Below are 15,410 nucleotides of genomic sequence, written 5' to 3'. Positions count from 1 at the left end.
CGTTCTGTCCCAGCTGTGTCCCCGCTGTGTCCCCCTGTGTCCCGCCGTGTTCCACGCTGTGTCTCGCTGTGTCTCTGATGTGTCCCCGCTGTGTCCCGCTGTGTATCCCACTGTGTCCAGCTGTGTCCCTGCTGTGTCCCAGCTCTGTCTCCACTGTGTCCCGCTTTGTCCCCCGCTGTGTCCCCCGCTGTGTCCCCGACGTGTCCCGCTGTGTCCCGCTTTTTATCCCGCTGTGTGGCCGCTGTGTCCACCCTGTGTCCCGCTGTGTCTCCCACTGTGTCCCCGATGTGTCCCGCTGTGTATCCCACTGTGTCCAGCTGTGTACTTGCTGTGTCCCCGCTTTGTCAACCCTGTGTCCCGCTGTGTGCCCCGCTGTGTCCCTGCTCTGTCAACCCTGTGTCCCGCTGTGTGCCCCGCTGTGTCCCCGCTGTGTCCCCGATGTGTTCGCTGTGTTCCCCACTGTGTCCCCCCCTGTGTCCCCACTGTGTCCCGTTGTGTCCCCAATGTGTCCCGCTGTATCCCGCTGTGTCCCCGCTGTATCCCACTGTGTCCCCGATGTGTCCCGCTGTGTCCCCCGCTGTGTCCCGTTGTGTCCCCCGCTCTGTCCCAACTGTGTCCTCCTGTGTCCCCGCTCTATCCCCACTGTGTCCCCGCTGTGTCCCGCTGTGTTATGCACTGTGTCCCGCTGTATTCCGCTGTGTCCCTGCTCTGTCCCCACTCTGACCCGCTGTGTATCCCGCTATGTCCACCTGTGTCCCCGCTATGTCCCCCCTGTTTCCCGCTGTGTCCCTGCTGTATCCCATTGTGTCCCCGCTGTGTTCCCACTGTGTCCTGCTGTGTCCCCCGCTGTTTCCCGCTGTGTCCCCGGCTGTGTCCTGCTGTGTCCCCCGCTGTGTCCCGCTGTGTCCCTGCTGTCCTCCGCTGTGTCCTTTGTACCCTCTGTCCCTTGGAGTGTACCCGCTGTGTCCTCGTTGTTTCCCGCTGTGTCCCGCTGTTTCCAAGCTGTGTCCCCCGCTGTGTCCCGCTGTGTCCCACGCTGTGTCCTCGCTGTGTCCCTGCTTTCTCCCGCTGTGTCCCTCTGTTTCCCGTGGTGTCCCGGTTTGTCCCCCACTGTGTCCCCCGCTGAGTCCCCGCTGTGTCCGCGCCGTGTCCCCTGTGTCCCCCGCTGTGTCCCTCTGTGTCCCGGTCTGTGTCCCTGCTGTGTCCCCGCTGTGTCCCGCTGTGTCCCACTGTGTCCTCGCTGCATCTAACGCTGTGGCCCGCTGTGGCCCCCGCTGTGTCCCCGCTGTGTCCCCGCTGTGTCCCGTTGTTTCCCATGGTGTCCAGGTTTGTCCCCCGCTGAGTAGCCACTGTGTCCCCGCTGTGTCACGCTGTGTCCTCGCTGAGTCTCCCGTTGTGTCCCGCTGTGTCACGGTGTGTCCTGCTGTGTCCCCGGTTGTTTCCCTCGCTGTGTACCGCTGTGTTCCTGCTGTGTCCGTACTGTGTCATTCTGTGTCCCTGCTGTGTCCCGCTGTGTCCTCCGCTTTGTCCCGCTGTGTCCCCTGCTGTGTCCCGCTGTGTCCCGCTTTGTGCCGTTGTTTCCCTCTGTGTCCACGATGTGTCCCGCTGTCTGTCACAGTGTGTCCAACTGTGTCCCCGCTGTGTCCCGCTGTGTTCCCCACTGATTCCCCCGATTTGTCCCCTGATGTGTCCAATCTGTTTCCCTGCTGTGTCCCCGCTCTGTACCCGCTGTGTCCCCTCTGTGTCCCGCTGTGTTCTGTTGTGTACCCGCTGTCACACACTGGGTCCTCGCTGTTTCCCGCTGTGTCCCCGCTGTGTCCCTTCTGTGTCCCGCTGTTTCCTCGCTGTCCCCCGCTGTTTCCCCGCTGTGTCCCGCTGTTTCCCGCTGTGTACTGCTGTGTCCCTGCTGTCCCCCGCTGGGTCCCACTGTGTCCCCGCTGTCCCATGTAGTGTCCCCGCTGTGTCCCCGCTGTGTCCCGCTGTGTACCAGTCACCCTGTGTCCTGCTTTTCCCACTGTGTCCACGCTGTGTCACCTCTTTGATCCGCTGTGTCCCCCGCTGTGTCCCGCTGTGTACCGGTCTGTGTCCCCGCTGTGTCCCCGATGTGTCCCGCTATGTCCCGCTGTGAACTCGCTTTGTCCCCTGCTGGGTCCCTCTTTGTCCCCCACTGTGTCCACGCTGTGTCCCCGCTGTGTCTCGCTGTGTCCACTGTTTCCCGTAGTGTCCCGCTTTGTCCCCCGCAGTGTCCCGCTGTTTCCCACTGTGTCCCCACTGTGTCCCCGCTGTGTCCCGCTCTGTCCCCGCTGTGTCACCTGCTGTGTCCCGCTGTGTCCCCGCAGTGTCCCCCCTGTGTCTAGCTGTGTCGCGTGGTGTCCCGATTTGTCCCCCGCTGTATCCACTGCTGAGTCCCCGCTTTGTCCCTGCTGTGTCCCGCTGTGGCCCGCTGTGTCCCGCTGTGTCCCCCTCGGTGTCCCGTTGTTTCCCTCTGTGTCCTCGCTGTATCCCCCACTGTTTCCCGCTGTATCCCCAGCTGTCTCCCTTCCTGTGTCCCGCTGTGTCCCGCTATGTCCCGCTGTGTGCCCCGATGTGTCCTGCTGTGTCCCCGCTCTGTCCAGCTGTGTCCCCCTGTGTTCCCCGCTGTTTACCCACTGTGTTTCTCGCTGTGTCCGGCTGTGTCCCCGTTTAGTCCCGCTGTGTCCCCGCTGTGTCCCCCGCTGTGTCCTGCTCTGTCCCCGCTGTGTCCTGCTGTGTCCCCGCTGTCCCCCGGTGTGTCCCTGCTGTTCCCCGCTATGTACCCCAATGTGTCCCGCTGTGTCCCCTGCTGTGTCGCGCTGTGTACACGCAGTGTCCCCGATGTGGTCCGCTGTATCCCGTGGTGTCCCTCTTTGTCCCCCGCTGTATCCACCGCTTAGTCCCCGCTTTGTCACTGCTGTGTCCCGCTGTGTCCCGCTGTGTCACGCTGTGTCCCGTTGTGTCCCTCTGTGTCCTCGCTGTATCCCCCACTGTGTCCCGCTGTGTCCCCAGCGGTGTCCCCTGCTGTGTCCCGCTGTGTCCCGCTATGTCCCGATGTGTGTCCCGCTCTGTCCCGCTGTGTCCCCGCTCTGTCCCGCTGTGTCCCGCTGTGTTCCCCGCTGTGTACAAGCTGTGTCTCTCACTGTGTCCCGCTGTGTCACCGCTGTGTCCCGCTGTGTCCCCCGCTGTGTCCTGCTCTGTCCCCGCTGTCCCCTGGTGTGTCCCTGCTGTTCCCCGCTATGTACCCCACTTTGTACCGCTGTGTCCCGCTGTGTCCCGCTGGGGCCCCCACTGTGTCCCGCTGTGTCTCCGCTGTGTCCCCGCTGTGTCCCGCTGTTTCCCTGCTGTGTCCTGCTGTGTCCCGCGCTGTGTCCCATTGTGTCCACGCTGTGTCTCCTGCTGTATCCCGCTGTGTCCAGCTGTGTCCCCGCTGTGTCCCGCTGTGTCCTCGTTGTGTCCCCCGCTGTGTCCCGCTGTGTCCCGCTGTGTCCTCGCAGTTTCCCCCGCTGTGTCTCGCTATGTCCCCCGCTGTGTCCCTTCGGTGTCCCGCTGTGTCTTCGCTGTGTTCCGCTGTGTCCCACTGTGTTCTCGCTGTGTCCCCCGCTGTGTCCAGCTGTGTCCTCGCTGTGTCCCCCGCTGTGTCCCCCCCTGTGTCCCCACTGTGTCCCCGCTGTGTCTCCGCTGTGTCCCGCTGTGTCCTGCTGTGTCCACGATGTGTCACGCAGTGTCCTGCTGTGTCTCCGCTGTTTCCCTTTGTGTCCCCACCTGTGTACCCCGCTGTGTCCCGCTGTGTCCTCGCTGTGTTTCCCGCTGTGTAGCGCTGTGTCCCCTATTGTGTCCCGCTATGTCCCGCTGTGTCCCACTGTGTCCCCGATGTGTCACACAGTGTGCCCGTTCTGTCACGCTGTATACCACGCTGTGTCCAGCTGAGTCCCCGCTGTGTCCCGCTGTGTCCCCCGCTGTGTCCCCAAAGTGTCCCCACTGTGTTCCGCTGTGTTCCGCTGTGTCCCGTGGTGTCCTGATTTGTCCTCCCCTATGTCCCCCGCTGAGTCCCCGATTTGTCCCCACTGTGTCCTGCTCTTTCCCGCTGTGTCCCACTCTGTGTCCCGTTGTGTCCCCAGCTGTGTACACCGCTGTGTCCCGCTGTGTGCCCGCTGTGTCCAGCTGTGTCCCACGCTTAGACCCGCTGTGTCCTGCTGTGTCCCGCTGTGTCTCTTGCTGTGTCCCTCTGTGTCCCCGCTGTGTCCCGATATGTCCCGCTGTGTCCCCTCTGTGTTCTGCTGAGTCCCGCTGTGTCCCCGTTGTGTTACGCAGTGGCCCGCTGTGTCCCCGCTGTGTCCCACTTGTCACCGCTGTGTCCCGAAGTGTCCCCTGCTGTGTCTCCTGCTGTGTCCCCGCTTTGTTCCCCGCTGTGTCTCTTGCTGTGTTTCGCTGGGTCCCCGCTGTGTCCCACTGTGCACCGCTGAGTCCCCGCTGTTTCCCCGTTGTGTCCTGCTCTGTCTCCCGCTGTGTCTCCCGCTATGTCCCGCTGTGTCCCACTCTGTGTCCCTTTGTGTCCCCAGCTGTGTACACCGCTGTGTCCCACTCTGTGTCCCCGCTGTGTCCCGCTGTGTCCCGCTGTGTCCCCGCTGTGTCCCGCTGTGTCTTGCTGTTTCCATGCTGTGTCAGACTGTGTCCCCGCTGTGTCCCGCTGTGGCCCCTCTGTGTCCCCGCTGTGTCCCCTGCTGTGTCCCCCGCTGTGTCCCCGCTGTGTCCAACACTGTGTCTCTTGCTGTGTCCCGCTGTGTCCCCGCTGTGTCCCGCTGTGTCCCGCTGTGTCCCCGCTATGTCCCACGCTGTGTCCCTCTGTGTGCCTGCTGTGTCCCTGCTGTGTCCCGCTGTGTCCCGCTGTGTCCCGCTTTGTCCCGCTGTGTCCCGCTGTGTCAATCTGTGTCCCGCTCTGTCCCCACTGTGTCCCGCTGTGTCCCGCTTTGTCCAGCTTTGGCCCGCTGTGTCCCCCGCTCTGTCCCCCGCTTTGTCCGGCTGTGTCCCCCCTGTATCCCGCTGTGTCCCGCTGTGTCCCCTGATTTGTCTCGCTTTGTCCACGCAGTGTCCCCTCTGTGTCCCGCTGTGTCCCACTTTGTCCCGTGGTGTCCTGCTTTGTCCCCCACTATGTCCCCCGCTGAGTTCCCTCTGTGTCCCCGCTGTGTCCGCTGTATCCTCGCTGTGTCCCCCGCTCTCTCCCGCTTTGTCCCCGGCTGTGTTCCGCTGTGCCCGCTGTGTCCTCGCTGTGTCCACCGCTGTGTCCCGCTGTGACCCCGCTATCTCCCGCTGTGTCCCAGCTGTGTCGGTGCTATGTCCCCAACTGTGTCCCGCTCTGTCCCACGCTGTGTCCCGCTGTGTCCTCGCTGTGTCCCGCTGTGTCCCCGCTGTGACCCGCTGTGTCCCGCTGTGTCCCCTCTGTGTCCTGCTGTGTCCTTGCTCTTTCCCCCGCTGTGTCTCCCTGTGTCCACCGCTGTGTCCCCTCCTTGTCCCGCTGTGTCCTCGCTGTGTTCCACTGTGTCACGCTGTGTTGCCCGCTGTCTTCCGATTTTTCCCCGCTGTGTCCTCCGCTGTGTCCCGCTGTGTCCTTCTGTGTCCCCTTGGTATCCCGCTGTGTCCTCGCTGTGTTCCGCTGTGTCCTCGCTGTTTCCCCAGTTGTGACCCCCTGTGTCCCCCGCTGTGTCCCCGCTGTTCCCCGCTGTGTCCTCGCTCTGTCCCGCTGTGTCGCACTGTGTTCTCGCTGTGTCCCACGCTGTGACCCGCTGTGTCCTCCTGTGTCCCCCGCTTTGTCCCTGCTGTGTCCACCCTGTGTCCTGCTGTGTCTCCGCTGTTTCCCTTTGTGTCCCCAGCTGTGTACCCCGCTGTGTCCCGCTGTGTCCTCGCTGTGTTTCCCGCTGTGTAGCGCTGTGTCCGCCGCTGTGTCCCGCTGTGTCCCGCTGTGTCCCCGGTGTGTCACACAGTGTCCCGCTGTGTCCCCGCAGTGTCCCCGCTCTGTCACGCTGTATACTACGCTGTGTCCAGCTGAGTCCCCGCTGTGTCCCGCTGTGTCGCCCGCTCTGTCCCCTGCTGTGTTCCCTTGTGTTCAACAATGAGTCCCGCTGTGTCCCGCTGTGTCCCCCGTTGTGTCCCGTTGTGTCCCCACAGTGTCCCCACTATGTTCCGCTGTGTTCCGCTGTGTCCCGTGGTGTCCTGCTTTGTCCCCTGCTATGTTCCCCGCTGAGTCCCCGCTGTATCCAAGCTGGGTCCCGCTGTGTCCGCACTGGGTCCCGCTGTGTCCCCGCTGTGTCCCACTGTGTCCCGCTGTTTCCTGGCTGTGTGCCCCGCTGTGTTCCGCTGTGTCCCCCGCTGTGACCCGCTGCGTCCCCACCTGTGTCGCACTGTGTCCCCGCAGTGTCCCCGGTGTGTCCCGCTGTGTTCCGCTGTGTTCCGTGGTGTACCACTTTGTCCCTCGCTGTTTCCACCGCTGAGTCCCCGCTGTGTCCCGCTCTGTCCCCCGCTGTGTCTCCTGCTTTGTCCCCACTGTGTCCCGCTGTGTCCCACTCTGTGTCCCGTTGTGTCCCCAGCTGTGTACACCGCTGTGTCCCGCTGTGTCCCCGCTGTGTCCCGCTGTGTCTCGCTGTGTCTCGTTGTATCCCACGCTTTCTCCCGCTGTGTCCTGCTGTGTTCTGCTGTGTCCCCCGCTGTGTCCTGCTGTTACCCCGCTGTGACCCGCTGTGTCCCAGCTCTGTGCCCGCTCTTTCCCCCGCTGTGTCCCGCTGTGCTCCCCGCTGTGTCCCCGCTGTGTCTCTCGCTGTGTCCCGCTGTGTCCCCGTTGTGTCCCGCTATGTCCCGCTGTGTCACCGCTGTGTCCCCGCTGTGTCCCCCGCTGTGTCTCTCGCTGTGTCCCGCTTTGTCCCCGCTGTGTCCCACTGTGTCCCGCTGTGTCCCTGCTGTGTCCCCGCTGTGTCCCGAGGTGACCCGCTGTGTCCATGCTGGGTCCCGCTGGGTCTGCACTATGTCCCGCTGTGTCCCCGCTGTGTCCCCCCTGTGTCCCCTACTGTGTCCCCCGCTATCTCCCGCTTTGTCCCCCTCTGTGTCCCACTGTGTCCCGCTGTGTCCTGGCTGTGTCCCCCGCTGCGTTCCGCTGTGTCCCCGCTGTGTCCCCCACTGTGTCCCTCTGTGTCCCGCTGTGTCCCCACCTGTGTCGCTCTGTGTCCCCGCAGTGTCCCCGGTGTGTCCCGCTGTGTTCCGCTGTGTTCCGTGGTGTCCCACTTTGTCCCTCGCTGTTTCCCCCGCTGAGTCCCCGCTGTGTCCCTGCTGTGTCCCACTGTGTCCCGCTGTGTCCCGCTTTGTCCCGCTGTCTGTGTCTCTCTGTGTCCTGCTTTTCCTCCGCTGTGTCCTCAGCTGTGTACCCAGCTGTGTCCCTGCTGTGTCCCCGCTGTGTCCCGCTGTGTCCTCGCTGTGTCCCCCGCTGTGTCCTGAAGTGTCCCCGGCTGTGTCCCCCGCTGTGTCCTGAAGTGTCCCCGGCTGTGTCCCCCGCTGTGTCCCGCTGTGTCCCGCTGTGTCCACGATGTGTCACGCAGTGTCCTTCTGTGTCCCCGCTGTTTCCCTTTGTGTCCCCAGCTGTATACCCCTCTGTGTCCCGCTGTGTCCCTGCTGTATTGACCCAGTGTCCCACTGGGTCCCGCTGTGTCCTCGCTGTGTCCCCCGCTGTGTCCTGCAGTGACCCCGGCTGTGTCCCCCGCTGTGTCCTGAAGTGTCCCCGACTGTGTCCCCCGCTGTTTCCTGCTGTGTCCCGCTGTGTCCACGATGTGTCACGCAGTGTCTTGCTGTGTCCCCGCTGTTTCCCTTTGTGTCCCCAGCGGTATTCCCCGCTGTGTCCCGCTGTGTCCTCGCTGTATCGACGCAGTGTCCCGCTGTGTCCCGCTGTGTCCCCTGCAGTGTCCCCCTGTGTCCGCTGTGTCCCCCGCTGTGTCCCAGCTGTGATCGCCGTGTGTCCCGCTGTGTCCCTATGTGTCCCATTGTGTCACCCTCTGTGTTATCCGCTGTGTCCTCGCTGTGTCTCCGCTGTCTCCTGATGTGTCCACCGCTGTGTCACCCGCTGTATTCCGCTGGGTCCTCGCTGTGTCCCCTGCTGTGTCCCGCTGTGTTCCCCGTGTGTCCCACTGTGTCCCGCTGTGTCCCCCGCTGTGTCTCCAGCTCTGTCACCGATGTGTCCCCCTGTGTCCCCCTGTGTCCCGCTGTGTACCTCGCTGTGTCCCCAGCTGTGTCCCGCTGTGTCCTTGCTGTGTCCCCCGCTGTGTAGCGCTGTGTCCCCCGCTGTGTCCCACTGTGTCCTCCTGTGTGCCGCTGTGTCCCCGATGTGTCACGCAGTGTCCCGCTGTGTCCCCGCTGTGTCTCCGCTGTCACGCTGTGTTGCCCGCTGTGTTCCGATATTTCCCCGCTGTGTCCTCTGCTGTGTCCCGCTGTGTCCTTCTGTGTCCCCCGCTTTGTCCCTGCTGTGTCCTCCCTGTGTCCCGCTGTGTCCTCGCTGTTTCCCCAGTTGTGACCGTCCCCCGCTGTGTCTCCGCTGTTTCCCGCTGTGTCCTCGCTCTGTCCCGCTGTGTCGCACTGTGTTCTCGCTGTGTCCCACTCTGTGACCCGCTGTGTCCTCCTGTGTCCCCCGCTTTGTCCCTGCTGTGTCCCCCCTGTGTTCCGCTGTGTCCTCGCTGATTCCCCAGTTGTGTCCCACTTTGTCCCCCGCTGTGTCCTCCGCTGTCCCCCGCTGTGCCCTCGCTGTGTCCCGCTGTGTCCCCCGCTGTGTCCCGCTGTGTCGCCGATGTGTCACGCAGTGTCCCGCTGTGTCCCCGTTGTGACCCCGCTGTGTCACGCTGTGTCCCCCACTGTGTCTAGCTGAGTCCCTGTTGTGTACCGCTCTGTCCCCCGCTTTGTCCCCCGCTGTGTTCCGCTGTGTTCCCCGCTGAGTCCCGCTGTGTCCCGCTGTGTCCTCCGCTGTGTCCCGCTGTGACCCCGCAGTTTCGCCACTGTGTCCCGCTGTGTTCCGCTATGTCCCGTGGTGTCCTGCTTTGTCCCGCGCTGTGGCCTCGCTGTGTCCTCCCTGTGTCCCCTTCTGTGTTCCGCTCTATCCCCCACTGTGATTCCCGCTTTGTCCCCGCTGTGTCCCGCTGTGTCCCACACTGTGTCCCGTTTTGTCCCCGCTGTGTCGTGCTGTGTCCCCGCTGTGTCCCACTGTGTCCCCGCTCTGTCCTGTTGTGTCCCGCTGTGTCCCCGATTTGTTCCACTGTGTCCCCACTGTGTCCCCCTGTGTCCCCATTCTGTCCCCGCTTTGTCCCCCGCTGAGTCCCTGCTGTGTCCCCGCTCTGTCTCGCTGTGTCCTCCCTGTGTCCCGCGATGTGTCCCGCTCTATCCCCCGCTGTGATTCCCACTTTGTCCCTGCTGTTTCCCGCTGTGTCCCGCTGTGTCCGCCTCTGTGTCCCGTTTTGTCCCCAGCTGTGTACCCCGCTGTGTCCCGCTTTGTCCCCGCTGTATCGACGCTGTGTCCCGCTGGTTCCCTCTTTCTCCTCACTGTGTCCCCCGCTGTGTTCCACTGTTTCCCCCGCTGTGTCCCTGCTGTGTCCCGCCTGTGTCCCGCTGTTTCCCGCTGTGTCTCGCTGTGTCCCCTCTGTGTACCCGCTGTGTCCCGCTCTGTCCCGCTATGTCCCCTGCTGTGTCCCGCTTTGTCCCGCTGTGTCCCGATGTGTCCTGCTGTGTCCCCCGCTCTCTCCCGCTTTGTCCCCCGCTGTGTGACGCTGTGTCCCGCTGTGTCCTCGGTGTGTCCCCCGCTGTGGCCCGCTTTGACTCCACTGTGTCCCTCTGTGTCCCAGCTGTGTCCCCGCTATGTCCCCCACTGTGTCCCGCTGTGCTCCCCGCTTTGTCCCCGCTGTGTCCCCGCTGTTTCCCGCTGTGTCCCCCGCTGTGTCCCGCTGTATCCCGCTCTGTCCCACACTGTGTCCGGCTGTGTCCCCGGTGTGTCCAGCTGTATCCTCGCTGTGTCCCCGCTGTGTCCCGCTGTATACCCGCTTTGTCCCCGCTGTGTCCCCAACTGTGTCCTCCGCTGTGTCCCGCTGTATCCCGCTGTATCCTCGCTGTGTCCCCCGTTGTGTCCTGCTGTGTCCCCGCTGTGTCCCGCTGTGTCCCGCTGTTTCCTCGCTGTTTCCACCGCTATGTCCCGCTGTGTTCCCCTCTGTGTAGCGCTGTGTCCCCCGCTGTGTCCCGCTGTGTCCCAGCTATGTCCCGCTGTGTCCCAGCTATGTCCCGCTGTGTCCTGCTGTGTCCCCCGCTGTGTCCCGCTGTGTCCCCCACTGTGTCCCGCTGTGTCCCCGCTGAGTCCCCCAGTGTCCCTCTGTGTCCCCGCTGTGTCCCGCTGTGTCCCCGCTGTGACCCGCTGTGTCCCGCTGTGTCCTCGCTGTTTCCCCCACTGTGTCTCGCTGTGTCACCCGCTGTGTCCCCTCGGTGTCCCGCTGTGTCCTCACTGTGTTCCGCTGTGTCCCACTGTGTTCTCGCTGTGTCCCCCGCTGTGTCCCGCTGTGTCCTCGCTGTGTTCCCCGCTGTGTCCCGCTGTGTCCCCCGCTGTGTCCCGCTGTATCCCCACAGTGTCCCCACTGTGTTCCACTGGGTTTTGCTGTGTCCCGTGGTGTACTGCTTTGTCCCCCGTTATATCCCCCGCTGACTCCCCGCTGTGTCCCCGCTGTGTCCGCTCTGTCCCCCGCTGTGTGTCCAGCTTTGTCCCCACTGTGTCCCGCTGTGTACCGCTGTGTCCCGCTGTGTCCCGCTGTGTCCCACTCTGTGTCCCGGTTTGTCCCCAGCTGTGTACACCGCTGTGTCCCGCTGTGTCCTCGCTGTGTATCTCTGTGTCCCGGTGTGTCCCGCTGTGTCCCACGCTTTGTCCCGCTGTGTTCTGCTGTGTCCCGCTGTGTCCCAAGCTGTGTCCTGCTGTTACCCCGCTGTGTCCCGCTGTGTCCCAGCTCTGTCCCCGCTCTGTCCCCCGCTGTGTCCCGCTGTGCTCCCCGTTTCCTCCCCGCTGTGTCTCTCGCTGTGTCCCGCTGTGTCCCCGCTGTGTCCCGCTGTTTCCCGCTATGTCCCCGCTCTGTCCCATGCTGTATCCCGCTGTGTCCATGCTGTGTCCTGCTTTGTCCCCCGGTGTGTCCCGCTGTGTCGCTCTTTGTCCCCCGCTGTGTACCTGCTGTGTCCCCGCTGTGTCCCGCTGTGTCCCGCTGTGTCACTTTTTGTCCCGCTCTGTCCCTGCTGTGTCCCGCTTTGTCCCCGGCTGTGTCCCGCTGTGTCCTCCGCTCTGTCCCCCGCTGTGTCCGGCTGTGTCCCCCGCTGTGTCCCGCTATGTCCCCTGATTTGTCCCGGTGTGTCCACGCAGTGTCCCCTCTGTGTCCCGCTGTGTCCCACTTTGTCCCGTGGTGTCCTACTTTTTCCCCTACTGTGTCCCCCGCTGAGTCCCCTCTGTGTCCCCACTGTGTCCCGCTGTATCCTCGCTGTGTCCCCCGCTCTCTCCTGCTTTGTCCCCCGCTGTGTCCCGCTGTGTCCTTGCTGTGTCCCCCGCTGTGTCCCGCTGTGACCCCGCTGTGTCCCGCTGTGTCCCAGCTGTGTCCGCGCTATGTCCCCCACTGTTTCCCGCTGTGCTCCCCACGGTGTCCCCCTGTGTCCCAGCTGTGTCGCGCTGTGTCCTGCTGTGTCCCCCGCTGTGTTCCGCTGTGTCCCGCTGTGTCCCCCACTGTGTCCTGCTGTGTCCCCGCTGTGTCCTGCTGTGTCCCCGCTGTGTCCCACTGTGTCCCGCTGTGTCCCGCTGTGTCCTCGCTGTTTCCCCCGCTGTGTCTCGCTGTGTCCCCTGCTGTGTCCCCTCGGTGCCCCGCTATCTCCCTCTTTGTCCCCCGCTGTGTCCCACTGTGTCCCGCTGTGTCCTGGCTGTGTCCTCCACTGTGTTCGGCTATGTCCCCGCTGTGTCCCCCGCTGTGTCTCGCTGTGTCCCCGCAGTGTCCCCAGTGTGTCCCGCTGTGTTCCGTGGTGTTCCATGGTGTCCCACTTTGTCCCTCGCTGTTTCGCCTGCTGAGCCCCGCTGTGTCCCCTCTGTGTCCCGCTGTGTCCTCTCTGGGTCCCCCGCTGTGTCCTGCAGTGTCCCGGCTGTTTCCCCCACTGTGTCCTGAAGTGTCCCCGGCTGTGTCCCCCGCTGTGTCCCGCTGTGTCCTCGATGTGTCACGCAGTGTCCTGCTGTGTCCCCCATTGTGTCCCCCGCTCTGTCACCGCTGTGACCCCTGTGTTCCTCTGTGTCCTCGCTGTGTCCTGCTGTGTACCTCGCTTTGTTCCCTGCTGTGTCCCACTGTGTCCTCGCTGTGTGCCCCGCTGTGTAGCGCTGTGATCTCCGCTGTGTCCCGCTGTGTCCTGCTGTGTCCCGCTGTGTCCCTAATGTGTCACGCAGTTTCCTGCTGTGTCTCCGCTGTTTCTCAGCTGTGTCACGCTGTGTTCCCCGCTGTGTCCCGCTTTGTCCCACTGTGTCCCCCGCTGTGTCCCGCAGTGTCCCCTCAGTGTCCCCACTGTCTCCCGCTGTGTACCCCGCTGTGTCCCGCTGTGTCCCGCTGCGTCCCCCGCTGTGTCCCGCTGTGTCCCCTCAGTGTCCCCGGTGAGTCCCGCTGTGTTCCGCTGTGTTCCGTGGTAACCCACTTTGTCCCTCGCTGTGTCCCCCACTAGTCCCCGCTGTGTCCCCACTGTGTCCCGCTCTGTCCACTGCTGTGTCTCCCGCTGTGTCCCTGCTGTGTCCCACTGTGTCCCGCTGTGTCCCGCTGTGTCCCCCGCTGTGTCTTGTTGTGTCCCCAGCTGTGTACCCCGCTGTGTCCCTGCTGTGTCCCCCCCTGTGTCCTGCAGTGTCCCCCGCTGTGCCCCGCTGTGTTGCCCGCTGTGTCCCCCGCTGCGTCCTGCTTTGTCTGCCGCTGTGTCCCGCTGTGTCCCCTGCGGTGTCCCGCTGTGTCCCGCTGTGTCCACCGCTGTGTCCCAGCTGTGATCGCGGTGTGTCCCGCTTTGTCCATCTGTGTCCTGTTGTGTCACCCGCTGTGTCTCCCACTGTGTCCCTGCTGTGTCCCCGCTGAGTCCCTCTATGTCCTCGCTGTGTCAACCGCTGTGTCCTGATGTGTCCACGGCTGTGTCACCCGCTGTGTTCCGCTGTGTTCCCCGCTGAGTCCCGCTGTGTCCCGCTGTGTCCTCCGCTGTGTCCCGCTCTGACCTCGCAGTTTCCCCACTGTGTACCCCTGTGTTCCGCTATGTCCCGTGGTGTCCTGTTCTGTCCCCCGCTGTGTCCCGCTGTGCTCCCCGCTGTGTCCCCGCTGTGTCTCTCGCTGTGTACCGCTGTGTCCCCGCTGTTTCCCGCTATGTCCCGCTGTGTCCCGCTGAGTCCCCGCTGTATCGACGCTGTGTCCAGCTTGGTCCCGCTTTGTCTTCGCTGTGTCCCCCGCTGGGACCCACTGTGTCCCCCGCTGTGTCCCCCACTGTGTCCCCCGCTGTGTCCCTCTGTGTCCCGCTGTGTCCCCGCTTTGTCCCCCGCTGTGTCCCGATGTGTCTCCGCTGTGTCCCGCTCTGTCCCGCTGTGTCCTCACTGTGTCCCCTGCTGTGTCCCCCGCTGTCTCCCCGCTGTGTCTCCGCTGTGTCCTGCTGTGTCCCACTGTGTCCACGATGTGTCACGCAGTGTCCTGCTGTGTCCCCGCTGTTTCCCTTTGTGTCCCCAGCTGTGTACCCCGCTGTGTCCTGCTTTGTCCTCGCTGTGTTTCCCGCTGTGTAGCACTCTGTCCCCCGCTGTGTCCCGCTTTGTCCCGCTGTGTCCCCGATGTGTCACGCTGTGTCCCCCGCTGTGTCCCCGCTGTGTCCCCGCTCTGTCACTCTGAATACCACGCTGTATCCAGCTGAGTCCCCACTGTGTCCCGCTGTGACCCCGCTCTGTCCCCCGCTGTGTTCACCGATGAATCCCGCTGTGTCCCGCTGTGTCCCCCGCTGTGTCCCGCTGTGTCCCCGCATTGTCCCCACTGTGTTGGGCTGTGTTCCGCTGTGTCCTGTGGTGTCCTGCCTTGTCCCCCGCTATGTCCCCCGCTGAGTCCCCGCTGTGTCCTCCCTCTGTCCCCCACTGTGTCCCGCTCTGTCCCCCGCGGTGTCTCCCGCTTTGTCCCCACTGTGTCCCCCTATGTCCCGCTGTGTACCACTCTGTGTCCCGTTGTGTCCCCAGCTGTGTACACCGCTGTGTAGCGCTGTGTCCCTGCTGTGTCCAGCTGTGTCCCTCGCTTTGTTCCGCTGTGTCCTGCTGTGTCCCGCTGTGTCCCCCGCTGTGTCCCGCTGTGACCCCGCTGTTTCCCGCTGTGTTCTGCTGTGACCGGCTGTGTCCGCGCTGTGTCCCGCTGTGTCCCCGCTGTGTCCCGCTGTGTACCCGCTTTGTCTCCCGCTGTGTCCCCACTGTGTCCCCCGCTCTGTGGCCGCTGTGTCCGCCTGTGTTCCGCTGTGTCTTCGCTGTGTCCTCGCTTTGTCCCGCTGTGTCCCCCGCTGTGTCCAGCTGTGTCCTCGCTGTGTCCCCCTGCTGTGTAGCGCTGTGTCCCCCGCTGTGTCCCGCTGTGTCCTCCTGTGTCCCGCTGTCCCCCATGTGTCACGCAGTGTCCGGCTGTGTCCCCGCTGTGTCTCCGCTGTGTCACCCTGTTTTCCCCGCTCTGTCCCGCTTTGTCCCGCTGCGTCCCCCGCTGTGTCCCGCAGTGTCCCCGCAGTGTCCCCACTGTCTCCTGCTGTGTCCCCCGCTGTGTCCCCCGCTCTGTCCTGCAGTGTCCCCCGCTATGTCCCACTGTGTCCTGATTTTTCCCCACTGTGTCCTCCGTTGTGTCCCGCTGTGTCCTCGCTGTGTCCCGCTGTGTACCCCGCTGTGTCCTTCTGTGTCCCGCTGTGTCCCCCGCTGTGTCCCTGCTGTGTGCCCCCTGTGTCCCGCTGTGTCCTCGCTGTGTCCCCGCTGTGTCCCCGCTGGGTCCCGCTGGGTCCCCCACTGTGTCCCTTTTTGTCCCCGCTGTGTCCTGCTGTGTCCCCCTATGTCCCCACTGTGTCCCGTTGTGTCTCGCTGTTTCCTGCTGTGTCCCGCTGTGTCCCCGCTGTGTCCCGCTGTGTCCCCGCTGTGTTCCCCTGTGTCCCCGCTCTGTGTCCGCTGTGTCCCGCTGTGTCCCCTGCTGTTTCCGGCTGTGTCCCGCTGTGTCCCCCGCTGTGTCCCTGCTGTGTCCCCCCTTTGTCCCGCTGTGTCCTCGCTGTTTCCCCCATTGTGTCCCGCTGTGTCCCCCGCTGTGTCCCCGCTCTTTCCCGCTGTGTCCTCGCTGTGTCGCACTTTGTTCTCGCTGTGTCCCACG

At 64.2% G+C, this 15,410-nt stretch overlaps 1 protein-coding gene across 1 annotated transcript in view; it reads left to right on the top strand.

The window, feature by feature from the left end:
- Positions 1-2,789: 2,789 nt before the first annotated feature.
- LOC138835478 (keratin-associated protein 10-9-like) overlaps positions 2,790-15,410 on the top strand; it is a 46,759-nt gene continuing 34,138 nt past the window's right edge. Inside the window, exons 1-3 of the mRNA XM_070033985.1 lie at positions 2,790-2,865; positions 6,597-6,746; positions 7,636-7,734. Of these exons, the coding sequence (XP_069890086.1) occupies positions 2,790-2,865; positions 6,597-6,746; positions 7,636-7,734 (325 nt within the window). The remainder of the gene's footprint in view (positions 2,866-6,596; positions 6,747-7,635; positions 7,735-15,410) is intronic.

The sequence above is a fragment of the Dipodomys merriami genome, unplaced genomic scaffold (genome assembly GCF_024711535.1).
Source record: "Dipodomys merriami isolate MVZ:Mamm:240054 unplaced genomic scaffold, mDipMer1.0.p SCAF_24, whole genome shotgun sequence".
Lineage (NCBI taxonomy): Eukaryota > Metazoa > Chordata > Mammalia > Rodentia > Heteromyidae > Dipodomys > Dipodomys merriami.
This window is presented reverse-complemented; position numbering and strand designations above follow the sequence as displayed.